The sequence below is a fragment of the Anas platyrhynchos genome, chromosome 12, assembly GCF_047663525.1.
Source record: "Anas platyrhynchos isolate ZD024472 breed Pekin duck chromosome 12, IASCAAS_PekinDuck_T2T, whole genome shotgun sequence".
Lineage (NCBI taxonomy): Eukaryota > Metazoa > Chordata > Aves > Anseriformes > Anatidae > Anas > Anas platyrhynchos.
In genome coordinates this window covers 10,455,816-10,469,780 of record NC_092598.1, presented here as the reverse complement: position 1 = coordinate 10,469,780, position 13,965 = coordinate 10,455,816, and the positions used below count along the sequence as shown (strand labels likewise).

At 40.3% G+C, this 13,965-nt stretch overlaps 1 protein-coding gene across 5 annotated transcripts in view; it reads left to right on the top strand.

Moving 5' to 3' along the window:
* Positions 1-13,965, top strand: part of CHST8 (carbohydrate sulfotransferase 8) — a 176,452-nt gene that overhangs the window by 35,886 nt on the left and 126,601 nt on the right. For 4 of the 5 annotated variants that reach the window (XM_072043964.1, XM_072043962.1, XM_072043963.1 and 1 more), the window contains exon 2: positions 8,075-8,298. In XM_072043964.1, the coding sequence (XP_071900065.1) occupies positions 8,190-8,298 (109 nt within the window). In that variant the 5' untranslated portion in view covers positions 8,075-8,189. Of the gene's footprint in view, positions 1-8,074; positions 8,299-13,965 lie in introns of those variants that run through there. The other variant, XM_038185297.2, reaches the window with a different exon arrangement.

Genomic DNA, 13,965 nt, shown 5'->3' with positions numbered 1-13,965 from the left:
CAATCATCTAAAAAAAAAATTAGAAAAGTGTGATAGTTGCTTTAAATAGAAGTGGCAAGTATTGGGAGAGGGAAGCATTCTGACTGAGCTCTGCCTAGAACCAAGTGGGTATCTGAAAGCCTGGGCACCTTTCCTTTGTATTTCAGAACAGAGTTCATTGCATTCAGTGGAGTTTTCTGTAATGAAACGCTTTAGGAGGGACAACAGCCCTACAAACCTTGCTGGCAGGGCTGGGGGCCCGGCTGCAGGGATCTGCAGCGCCGTGTCCTTTCCATACCAGTGCAGAAGAAAGCCAGACAAATTCGTTATTTACACTCACTATTTGCACTGCCACTGTACAATTCCTGTGAGATGTTAATTTGAAACAAAGTAAAGAAGACTTTTTTTATTTCCAATTCAAACTGCTTTGGAGATTATATTTTAGCTTAGGAATAGCATTATAACCCCTCAAGGACCTCGGAGAGGTGTGTGTATTAGCTTGCTACAGACCTACTGCAGTACTGAGGGGATTAGTAACACATGACTCCTGCTATGATTTGCACCCAGAAAGATAGGAATGAAAACTTCTCGACTTTGAAAGGATTATTTTGGTTGTTTACTGAGTGCTGTCCCTTTTGGTCTTTGGTCTTAAATTGTACGTGTGATGGAGATGAGAGGAGCAGCTTTGCCAGGGGGTTCAGAATGGGAAAAAGGGGTCATGCACTACTGCTCTGACTTCAGCCACATAAAACAATTTTGTAGCTTTTTGCAGTTATGACAAATTCAGATTTTAGCATGTTACATGGGCTAGCATACCTTCTAGTGGTGCACACGTTGAAAGGACAAAACTGGCACACATAACAGAATAGAACTGGATCTACTGGTAGATGACAAAGTAAGTTTTTACCCGAAGAAGAGAAATCCTTCTGAACCCAATTTTTCCCTCTTTTCGCAGAATATGGGTTCATGTATATATGAGCAAAAAGGGGCCCTGCAATTTTCAGGATTCTCTTCATATCTTGAAATCCCCATTTTGCATAATTGGAGGAGATGCTGAAAGCTGAGACACGTAATGACATCAGAGACTGGGGAATAGAGCTGTTAAAAGGCAGTAAGTTCTGCCTGATTTCCCACAACACTGATGGTGTGTGCAGGGTGGGATGTAATTTAGGTGGTCGGCTCAGTGTGTGCGTTCAGGAGGGCTGGGACATGGGAGACACTAATGAAGCTGTGGAGAAGAAGAGGTGCCAGCTCATCGGGCAGGTCAGTAGGTCTGATTCACCCGAGTGCCAATTCCTGCCTCTGCAAGTGGTTCTTAGGAAAACTGAGAGCTTAAAGTAATGCTGCATGAAATCACACGAGGCGAGTTACGCTTTCTCTTCTTTAAATTCAAACTGCTAAATTGCTCTGTGCATCTGTCACCCCTGGCCAGCTGCTCAGACCGTGCCCAACAGAGCTACATGTACATGGGTGAGGGCTCACCATCAGACTTTGGAGAGAGGCTGCTATGGCACAGAGGTGGGAATGCTGAGGCACTTCTCTCTGCCCAAGTACCTCAGTTCTGATTTCCAAGAACTTGCCAGAGCCGTTTTAAAGAAATTAAACTTAAAATTTCTTATTTCATCTGTCTTCAAAATATTTGGTTTTTGTTACTCAAAGACAAATGTAATAACATACAAAGTTGAAGCACGCCAAGCAAAACTAAAGTGTGTTGATTAAAAATATCAGCCGGAAACAATTTTGTCTTTTCCCAGTCTTGGGGCAAATCAAAGCATTTGTCCTATTGGTACATCAGCAACTACAGCGACAGAAAATCCAGCACCAAAAGATGAATGTTTGGTGAATGAAAGCAGCCACAGAATTAATAGTTTCTTATTTCTTTCTGTGCTGAAAGAGTTAGAGGATTTGGGGCATAATACTTGGGATTCATTTGCATTTCCTATTTCCAAGAAGAAGTGCTGACAGCTACAGAATAATATGACTTTTAATATCTACGCCTCAAGTACCATGCCTGCATTTGTAAAACTGCTATAAAAAGTTAGTTTTACCTATATGAATATGAGTAATGTTTTTACATCCTTTTATTATTTTTATTATTATTATTTTTGTTCTGCAAATGTCATGACAAGCCCGATGTTGGAGTCAGGAGTAAAGCAGAGAGTGGATGCTTGAGTGACAGGGAAACTTAGTGCCCGGTGCTTGAAGGCCTTTTGTCTCTGTAAGTGCTCTGCATAAGGAAATGCATCCTTGGCTCGGCTTCAGATCGAGAAGCAGCAGTTGTTCACACAGCTCATAGGAACACAGCTAATGCATCTAGAAATGATCATTTCTCTAGCAAATCTTTTTATAATATTCTTGTAGTACTAGTATTTTGATATTTCCCATTCAGCTAATTGCCCCCTGTCACTATCCCAGCCTCTAACTATATTACACAATCTAACTAAAATTAGCTTAATAACACATGAAGTGAGTGCTCCATTATGGCCCCCTTTCAGAACACACAAAACAGAGTACAGCAGAAGACAAAAACCCATCACAGCTGCCAACAGCTCTCAGTTAAACCCTCTAAGATCAGCTGGAGGAATGCTGAAATTTAACATCTAGTATTTATTTCTACTTCGTAAAGATTGTTTTATAAAAATATTTCTGCCTTTATAAACATCTCTCTCTCTACTTTGAATACACGGCAGGCTCTGACACTGCTCTAAATCAGCAGCCTGCTATCAGCTAAAGGAACTGGTTGTTGCAGCCTGCACAGCACAAGAAATGATGCGTATTGTGTACGTGCAAACTAGACATTTACATTGATTCATAGGTGACTTGTAATTGTCCAATTTAGCAATCAGTAGATGTTTGCAAACAACTTGGGTAGTTTGTTGACTTGCTGATGTCTATGGCAATGTAAACTTGTGATTGGCATTAGTTTGCTTTCCTTGATTGACTTGGAGCTGTATCAGCAGCTCAGAGCAGAGCCCCAGAAGGGAGAGTACGGACATGTCCTGCAGTGGGCAGGAACCTTACAGGGTCTCTGCCCCACCTTGGTCCTTCCCCTGGTGCCACATCAGAAAACAGCCTCTTCTCTTCTCGTCTTTGCTCAATTTCTTCCATCTGCGGGCTAATTCTGCCTGTTCTCACTGAGTGACTGAGCTCTTGAAACACTTTTTAAACATTTTTTAAATGTTAAAAGTTTAAACATTTGTAGCGCTGTGAATGGTTCAGGCCCTATCATGTTTTCCTAGAACAGTCAGTCTAAGATACACTACGCACATAAAAAGGTGACCTCCAGTAAGGATCAACAGACCTCTTCTTGGGAGCAAGTTACCCTACCGCTTTGCCCTGCAAGGTTTTTGTACTTCAAAGCATCAACTTGTGGCCCCTATTAGGGAAAGATCCTCTTCTAAATGGACCAAAGACAATCCCCTGCATTTCTACCTAAAGAAGTAAATCATGCCCCTAGATTATTACCTTGCCAATGTCATTCTTCACACAGACCTGTTGGTAGACAAGAAAGAAAGTGTAATGTCCACAGAACTCATGAACGCACAAACAGCTGTGTGCTATCAGATACAATCCCAAGTGCAGGCTGGCTATCACATCTCGTATGAGGAATTAAACAGGGACATTTGCAGAAAACTGTCTCTCTGTGCCTTTCTTGGACTGACCACTACCATAATGTCAAATTGCTCGTGGTAAAAATGTTCACCCACTAGGCTTCCAGAGGGCAACTGCAAAAACAGCAGACTTCCAAAGCACTGCTTTCTGTGTCACTCTTCTCAGAAAATTTAAATTAACAAGTTCAGTTTAACTTTTGTCTATACAAAAGTTGCTTTGTCAGAAGGCTGAGGCTCTCCTTCTCTGAGCCAGACGTTTCCCCAAGGAGCTGCAGGTAACTCCTGTTCAGACGGGCTCGGCAGTAGACACTGCAGTAGCACAACTCCAACTAAACAGCTAATGCAAACCATCTCTCTCATCACGTTGGTTTGCAGTGTCTTTCCAATAGGCATTCAGCTCTGCCTGCCTGGGAGCAGCGGGGAATTAGTCCTGCTTCTATGTTTGCAAATAAAAGCTATGATGTCTGAAAATTTTGCTAAAATATTCGACTGTTTTCCACAAACAAATTTTTTACCTAAAACTGTACAGCTTTTTTCCTGAGGAGGTTTGCTTTAATGATGCAGCACCTCTTCTCCTACCCAATGCTAATACTTCCTCACCTCACAATTCTTAGGAGTGCTGTGGTGATTAATGAATGTCTTTGAACTGGAAAGTGCTACCTGAGTGCTAATTATTATCTGCACATACACATAGCTCTGCTGCTTTCAAGGGCAGAGCATTCACATACCATTGTAATGGGAAGCCTTAGAAAAACACATATTGATACCTAGGAGTTTTATCCACTGCAGAAATGTAAAAAGGAAGAATAAATTAAAAGTTAGATGTTTCAATTCATTATGGCACATCTTGGTGAACCATTCTCCATCTGTTTTGTGAGTTCAGGGCAGCTGAAAATGGAGTTTTGATTGGAAGCTGCTTGCAACCTTATCTTCTTGCACTCCCAGTAATACTAATCAGAATTATAAAAACATCTTATTGCCCACTGCAAGGAGCATAGTTAAAGTATGTGACTACAAATCCAAAGTAGAAATTGAAGGCTATGGATTTGCACAAAATTGTGCCTCCCGGACGATGGGCTCTGTGTGCACCAGTCCTGAGCTGCCACGTGCAGCATGCCTCTGCCTCGTATGCCTGAGGAAGCATTGCCTGAAGAAACTGTTAGCTGATGCTCCACTAAGATTTCTCCTCACTTTTTTTCTTTTAATCTAATCCATCTTTTAAATGATGCAGTTTAACTACAAACAATATTTTCAAATGTTTCTTAATGAGGATACTTCATTCACATGTATTAGTCAGTGCCAACTGTTTTCAGAGTTTCTCTGCTCCTGCAGCTCACGGCCCAGCCTGGCAGGGCTTGGGAAGCACACACTCAGCATCTATAAAACAGTAGTTCCCATTCAGCAGGTTTGCTCTCCTAGGACACATTAATTAAAATCAACTGATGGAAAAAATAATTACAGGAGAATAGAGATGGGAAAAGCCTAGTCCCATAATTTAAAGATCTCTGAAGTTTGTGTTTTGTTGAGAGGTATTAATTTTGTTGAGGGGAAGGAGGCTCTCTTTCATCTTCCTTCCTGGACTCCCTCTACATTCAGTCCTTGCAAAGATTTGTGACCAGGGAATAACAGTAGTCTTGCTTTGGAGTTATGTAATCACATGTGGCCTTTTCTTCTGTCAATATATGCTTTCATCTAGCCTTCATTACTGCTGCATTGTGAGGTGTCCCTGAGACACTGCAATGTCTAACCTAAAAGACTATGTGATGCTCAGCACAGATGTCCTATAGGATACGGAATAATGTAAACATTATAACTGTTAAAAACGGCTACTCTAGCATTTCTTGCGCTAATTAAAAACTGGCTAGGGACCTTCTTTCTTGATGCTGCCTTTACTTCAAACAAAAACATTTCAACAAATCAAAAAGGGAAAATGGTTTAGCATTTTAAGCTAATAATAATTGTTTGAGAAACCCATATTTGCTCAAGGGTATAATTCATTCAAAAAACGACCTTAAAACTCAGCATTAAGCAAATACAAAAACCTTGTTATTTGGGAATGGATTTTTTAAGCTGCTCTCTCTCAAATTATGGTCATGCATTTCTTGCCAGCTCTCCCTCACCAGCTGCCTGGGCATTCCCAGCAGAGAAGGGCAGCACTGCCGACTCCAGCTCAGGGCTGGGAGACCCTTCAATTCTCACTCCATCACAGCCTTCCTGTATAATCTCAGGCAAGAAATTTACCTCATTTCATTCCTGTGAAACTGGGGTAGTAGCATTCTCCTCCCCATGGGTATGCAGAGAGCATAAGTAGGTTAGAAAATGGGAAATATTTATATTAGGGAACTAAATATCATTCTTAGAATGGTCTGACTGTACAGTATTACAAAATGATGGTCTGATTTTGGTGTTGTACCAGCCTTGCCACAGATGGATGTGGTCCTAAATACTCATTTATTCCAACTACTGGCTATTTAGTGTGAACACATTCTGTAGTAAACTCAGTGCAAAGTTGTTCATGTTCCCTAATTGCTTGCTTACAGCAACAGTGGTTGGAACTGTAACACGACTGCTCTGAAGCCTAATCCTCCTTCCCTAATCTGGCTCCACTGGGGCTTTAGAGTTAGTACTCGATCCTGAAAACATACATATATATAAAATGTATGTGCAAAAAAAACCCACAAACATCCATCCATAGACATGCACACAACACATAGATGGAATTGCACAAGGACCCATACAGATTCAGCTTTGCTTAACATAATTTTGTTTTGTTTTTACTTTTAAAAGGATGAGAAAGGTTTAAGGGAAAAAATAATAAAAATACTCAGTTAATGTCTGCCATAATTTTTAACAGACTGTAAAGCTGCACTTGCCTATGTATAAAAATAACTTAGTGCTTAGCCTTCATTTAAGATACATGCATCCACCAATGTTCCTGGCCTGGAGCTTACCTCTGGCTGCTTTACACACAGAATAAATATAGTTGCCACTAAATAACCTTATCAGTCAGAGTCACAGAAATTACTTCATTGGGACTGCACAAATGGTATCCTTCTTTGGTGCATTTTAGAAATTTAGAAAATCAATACCCTGCAGAGAATTGAAAACCAGCCATGGAAACCATGAAAAGCAAACAAGTTGCCTCTAACACTAAATATTCCAGGAATATAAAGAAATCTTTAAAGACTTTTCCTGGAATAATTACTTTGAATCATCATCTTTCATCATCTCTGCAAACTAATATAACGCTGTCTCTGTATCCAAGACCTCTTTTGTAAATAAAGACCACTTTCATAAACCTTCTCACCAGCTCGCATTTTCAATTAGAAATACAAGAAAAGTGAAGTGATGGCCAGTGCTGTGATCTGTTGGTGGTTTCCAGCCTGGGTCCTTGTGTTGAATAATTTGCTGATAAGAAATCTGACTATGTTTATCAGGAACAAGTTCCAATGCCTGTGCTCTAATGGACCTTCTTATATGTTACCAAAAAATGCAGGCGCAGCAAACTTGTGTGGAAAAGCATTTCTTTTAATTATTAAAGCCATGTGGCACTGCTAATGGTTTTTCTCTATGGTTCCCGTTCCTTCATTTATTCACTTCTTAGTGTCTTACCAGAATGGACATTGGTTCCAGTGGGACTATTTGTGTGCTTAAAGTGAAATATTTGCCTTAGGACTGTGCTCAGTCAGGGGTTTAGAATCACATACACGGTGCCCATCTGGGACTAGCGCTGCTGCTGTTTCCCTGGGATGGCACATAACTGCAAGCGTAAAAGCCAGCAGTGAGAATTGCAGCACTGAGCCCAGAAATCTGCTCAGAGCTCCCTAGGGAGGAGAGGCAGCAGCTCCAGTGTCCAGTGCTACTGCAGACAGCCAGCTTGCTCCCTGCGCTCTGCTTGCTAATGCTTTGTGAAAGCCAGTGAAAGGTGGCCCAAGCACTGTGACCAGCATTTCCCTTAGAAAACAACACTCCCACAGAGCTTTTTCAACAGGCTGCATAGTGATGTATGTGAGGTGTACCACTCTAGTTCGGCTATTTTTCTTAAGGCTGAAGCAGGTTCATCACTCTCCCCGTGTTTGACATGCAAGGAGCTGCTCGTGTGGTCTTTTTCTCCATATTATCTCACTTTATAGTTTTCATATCATCAGTGGAAAATAAAAAGTGACACGTGATTCACTCGATGAAAGAGAACAATTACAAGGGTTTTGTCTTTAAATTACAGCCATGGCATGACCATTTTTCCCAAGTTACGCTTTTTTAATGATATTCTACATCACATTTTCAACATGTTAAAACGGTGACATATAGTTAAAGACAAACCAATGGGGCAGAAACTGACTGGATGACTGCAATTAACTTTACCAAGGAAATACTAGAGAAATCAGTTACTTGATCTAAACAAGGACTTAAATCAACTAATATACCTCAAAAAAATAAATGTTGCATGTGTTAAGTTTTAGGGGTTTGTGTTTTACCTTTTGTAGGCAATATTATGCCAGACTTCAGATGAGAGGATGAAACTATGACTGAAGAGCGCCCTGGAGATTGTGTGCAGTTCTTTTCCTGGGTCAAAACTGGATTGATCTGAGAACAATAATTATGAGGCTGACATGTATGTTCTCCTTCATCTTGCTGTTTGGAGCAGCTGGGCTCATTGTCTTCATTCACCTGCAGGATCCAGAAGAAATAGTTCATCAGCAGACACCAGGTTAGCATTCCTATTTCTGTCTGATTCACTAGCTCTTTCACGTTCAACATTTTATACTTATGTCCTTAACACATTTTACATATTTCACAGAGGTTTCCTGAACACAGGTATGTATTCTTTTTTTTTAAACAAAAGCTATTTGGAGATTAATTAACACTTTGGTTTTGTTGTGGTGGTATAAAAAAAAAAAAAAGTTTGTAAATAAAACAGTTCCAAGAAACAACTGACTGATTATGCGGGAATTGTTGCCAAGGTGTATTGGGTCCAGCTGGATGGAGTTAATTGTCTGCTAAAGTTGAGGCCCACTTCTGCTGCCAGTTATACCACTGTAAATCTGGAAATGAGAAATTTTGCCCGAAGTTCAACTCCTACAAATACAATCCACCTTCCCTTGTATATAATATTCAGTGTCATAGAGATGCAAAATAAAAAATGCATAAAATAAGTAACATGACAAACTTAAAATACTTGAGGATGTATTTCTTTAATGTGCATAACTTTCATTAAACATCTCATAGTTTTATTCATAAGCATGCCATCTTCTCAGGTTACTAACTTTAAACAGCAAAAAGAGCACATTACTGTGAGAGCTGGAAAACTGGACTGAAACAGTGGTTTCCTTTTAACAAGGGGCATGCAAGAAGTGTGAAAATGCACAAGACTTCTCTTGATTTACTTAAAGTCGCTTTCTCTTTGACTAAGGCTGTAATGAAGGCTGGTTTAGAGCCTAGACAAATGTCAGTGCAGTTACTTCAGCCCATAATAATACCCTTATGCTCAGAGGTTTGGTCATTGTGTTTGCTCATATATGCACTGAAATTCTCCTTTGACTAAATGCGTACTTTACAAAAAGTCTATTTAATTGATGTCTTCATTGCACAGTCAATGTGACTGTGTATATTTTAAAGATAAAATATTATTAACATCTTTAAAGGAGCTGAACCCTAACACAGAGAACTCTTAAATGGTTACATTATGTGCTAATTAAGTGCTAATTTTTGTGTCCTGGTTTGTTAATTCCTTATTTCCATGTCACTGAACAATCTATACTTTAATATTTTCATTATTTAGTCCAACTGCACACCGATCTTGAAAGCAGGCACTCAGCTGAAACTGTAGATGTAATGAGTAATCAGCGTGCCATGGAAAGCAGAGAACTAAACAGTTACTTCGGTGCTTTTTTAATTTGTTTTTGTATATTTAGAAGCAAAAGAGCTTATAGATTAAAACTGACAGTACTGGCCACATTCAAGCCTGTGCATATTCATTTGGAATCAATACTGCTATGAAGTCTGTACAGTAACCCCAAAATAAAGAAAAAATCAGAAATGATACCTCCTAAATTTACCATACAAGTTCACCGGTGCATCTGTGATAGCACAAAATGCATGTGAGAGAGAAATCACGGAGGCACCTCTACTGTTGAGGCGTAGCCCTGGACCTCTACTGTCCAGGGCCTGCCTTTTCGTCTAGTAAATGTGGTTTGGTTTTATGCTGAGAACAAACCCACCTTTAAATTGTTGTTAGCCACATACTCGATATGCCGTGGTTGTGCCCTAACAAGCAGGATTTAGATCCGAAGTAATCAAACCATCAGCAGATCACCTTCAGTAACTGTAGGGGCCCAAACTCCAAAGGATTGTTTCCCCTTTTCTCCTTTAAAAGGTTATTACCTTAAAGCCCATGTTAGCCTGCTGGGCTGGAAAGCCCTGGTAGAGGCAGGTGATGCTTCAATTGCCCCAGCTGGATTTGTGTGTGATGGTGGGTCAAATCCCTTTTTTAAGACGCAGTAGCACTCCTGATCAGACAGTCCCTAGGGCTTAAATCATGTTTCTGCACAAAAGCTATTCTGTTCTGAGAACAGGCTTCACTGCTTTTCCTAAAGACTTTTATCCTGTTCCCTTTCTCTCCCATCATCTCCTTTCTGGTTGCTTTTAACTTCTTGCAATCTCTGAAGTTTCCCTTCCCTTGGTCACCTAATTCTCCTCCCCCAACACTTCCAACATCCTTGTGTCTGAGCATACAGCAAGACAGAAAGCACAAGAGCCAAGCAGAATGGTAATTTCTGAGCTCGGTGTACATTCTCTTCCTCAGCAGGGTCACTAGCTTGGGTTTCTTCCCTCTGCCCAGCCACCAACTTGCATTAATGGTGGGAAAAGTTTTTATCTTTGGGACTCCAGTCCATCTTAGAGTCACCTGCAATTGCCAGTGGATTGGGAGTGAGGGGAAAGACAAGTGGGCAGCAAATACAGGCAGGACTTTGGTGCATCATTAAATGTGTAACTTTACATTGAAAAAAATAAATCTTTGCTCCTGAAGGAGAAGGAATTTCTAGTGGTACCTCAAAAACAGTGCAATCTCTATCTTTTTATTACTGGTCCCTCATCTTGACCTGTATTACCTCTGTCCTCTCACTCAGAAACCTCTTGAAAAGACTGCTTTACAGTGAGGTGATATTTGAGAAGGATCTAACTGGTGAATGGGACAGCCAAGCACATTTAAGTACAAGCAACTTTGAAGCAAGGCCCTCCCCTTGTCCCTCCCTGCTGCACTCCCATGAGGAAAACTCACCCCATGATGTGTTCTGCTGCTGGGGGCAGGGTTCTGCACAGCTAAAAAATGAACATCCCAACAATGCTGTTACTGCCAAAGGTGTGTAATCAATTGCTTGATTCTCACATTCAATTACAATTTATGTTAATAGGAAGCAGACTGTACCCTGGAGTAAAAGGTGCTCAATACAATTACTCTTATTTCTGTTTGGCTGATTTTCATGTGTGTTAAGTGCTTTCAGCTCCCAGTGGACTCAGAAACTCCTCACCTCCACTGCTTCTGAAAATGATGCCAGTTATCACTAAAAGATATTAGGCAGCTTAAAGGGCACAGGAAAAAATAGCCATTCATTTCATTAAAAAGAGAGTAGACATATTTCATTGCCAGACAGCCTCCTGTGAAAATCTGTCAGTCACAAGAGGCATTTTTGGTGTGCCGAAAAGGATGCTTCCCTTCCGCTCTGCAGTGCTTCTCCTCAGAGGGGTCTGTTTCTAATGGAGATTGGATATTGCTATAATTTGCTTGTCTGATTGCTCCCTCAATAGAATTGAACAAATGCATGTGTCATTAAGCTACTTAGGACAACAGATTCTGCATGGCAGAGTTTTATTGGATTAGCCTTTGGTTTTGCATTTCCCATGTAGTTTCTATGTAGCAAAGTGCATTTGCAGGCACTGGAATCTCATCAGGAAAGCTGTAGAAAAGTCGATAATGCTTATTTTCCACTGAAAAGCACCATAGGAGAGTTTTGCATTGTCCAAAAGGGCATTTTTCACTGTTAGTACATTCAGTCATCTTTAATTTAAGATGGTACAACTTATGAAACAAGATTAATAAAAATACTCTGGTACTTTAGTTTTATCTGTCTGTTCCGGAAATTGCCCTTGATTGTTTTAGTCCAAGCAAGCATGATGGTGAGACCTTGATGTACTACTTAAACCAGTATAAAATCCACAGTCATAAAACTTTAAGTAATGCTTACATTACTTTCACTGAGCAAAGTACTCCTGACAGTAGCTGTTTGTGTTGATTTGTTACTATTCATTTATTCTTTCCCTGTGCTTCACATTGCTACCTAATTGTGATGCTGTACTGAGAAAGCAATATCAAAGTAATTTTCCACAACATTAGTTACAATTTTCTTCTGATCTTTCGAGTGAAACAATCCCATCCTGTTGGCTTCTGTGAGCATATAAACCTTGATTACATTTATCTGTTGGAAACCACTGCTTACAAAGTATATATGCCCTGGATAGTGGGTGTAGAGCCTTTCTTGCTGATTGACAAGCATTCTGTCTGTACAGTTTTATTTATATAATGCACATCACTCTGAGCAGATATATTTATGACAGACAGCCATTTAGGGTGGGCAAAACAGATTTCCCAAGCCAATACATTAAATGCAGCGGATATTCCTGGGGTCATTAAAGAGACAATAACTTCACTTACAACAGACATTTTCTGGGCTTCTATGGAGGGTGCTATTACCATGGAGAATGCAGGATAAAGCAGGGGAGTGGGTTGAGAAGCAGTGCGAATGAGAGACAGTCAAACATCGTACAGAAATGCAATGCTCTCCTAACAATTTTCCCTGTGTATTTATAAAAAACTTTGTTCTTAACAGAGATGGTAAAAATAACTGTTTGGGATAAGCTGAATACTTGGTGCACAAGCAAACTTTAATACATACATCCTCGTTGTAATGCTAGTAATCCCTGCATAGACGTATCTCCTATTTGCAGTAGGATATTAAAGATACCAAAATTTTACAGTAACTAAAGTCACTTTAAAGTAACTAAAGGAGCAGCCACTCCACTGCTGTATTTGTCCTGGAACCGCTTCCAGCTTGGGGCTTGTACAGGCCCCGTGGTTAGCAAGAGCCTTCCTTGGCATAGTGGCCTGCTCCTTCTCTCTTGGGACTTACAGTGGAAGAGTTGACAGGACTAACGAGCATCTTCATAGCCTTGGTCAAGGTCAGTGCAGTGTATGAGATCACCAACACCATGGAAAACTTGGGTTTGTGAGAGCTGCATTTGGGTGGTACGACAGATAGTACCTTGAACAGTGTCAGTAAGCAAGAGAAGAGCCCAGAGGATGCTTAGTCCACCCGAACACCTCCATGGTGGGTTTCAAAAAACACCTACAGAAACTTCTGAGCTGCAGAAGCGCTAGTCCATGGGCTGGAGACAGGACTGTGGTCAGGAATACCAAGTGGCCACATATAATCATGAATACCAGAACCACTGCTTCCCATCTGCACCAGGTATATAGTACCTCCCTCTGTACTTAAGACCATGTAGTCTTAAGGGATATTCTAAATATATAAATATATATTTCTAATAGAAGATGTAGCCAAATAAAATAAACGGGAGGAGCATTAGTATTTCTGTACACCTATATTTATGTAGCAAATTACTGTCTATATAATTAATATATCTATGGGGAACAATTACTGTGGTTTTTGTTGTTGTTGTCGTTTTAGCCATATGGTTACTGAATTCAAAAACCTCTAAGTTTTCCATTAAAACTTTTAAGGTGAATAAATGTGGACGTACAGTCCTGTGGGAGCTGGTAAAAGGTGAAAAATACATCTCAAAGGATGCATGTTGTAAGAGCTCCAACAGGGTGAAAACCGAGAGTAGAATGGAAATGCCTTTACACTCTGACAGTATCAGCATTTGAAAGTCAAGTAGGAATATAACCAAGCCTGAAACTCATCTGACTGAGATTCTGCAGCAATTGCTCTTTCCCTCCCTCATGTACCAATTCCTAACATAATGCTGTTGACTTCTTTATTTTCTGCTTTACTAAGGGTGTGTTGGGATGGAGGGGGAGGAAGGAGAGACGACAGCCAGAAGGGTGTAGCAAACCTGATGGCACAGGGGAGCCACAGTGCACAAGTCTTACTGTATCTCGCCTTAGAGCAAATATCAATATTATAGGTGTAATGAAATTTTCTCTTTCTTATTTACTTATTCAGAGCACACATGCCTTGCTACTCACAAATTACAGGCCTATGCACATCTCCATGTTAGCGGTACATTTCCATAATACTTTTCTAGTGCACAACATAATGCTTGTTTGTTGTACTGGAAACTTTTCTATAAATACAAT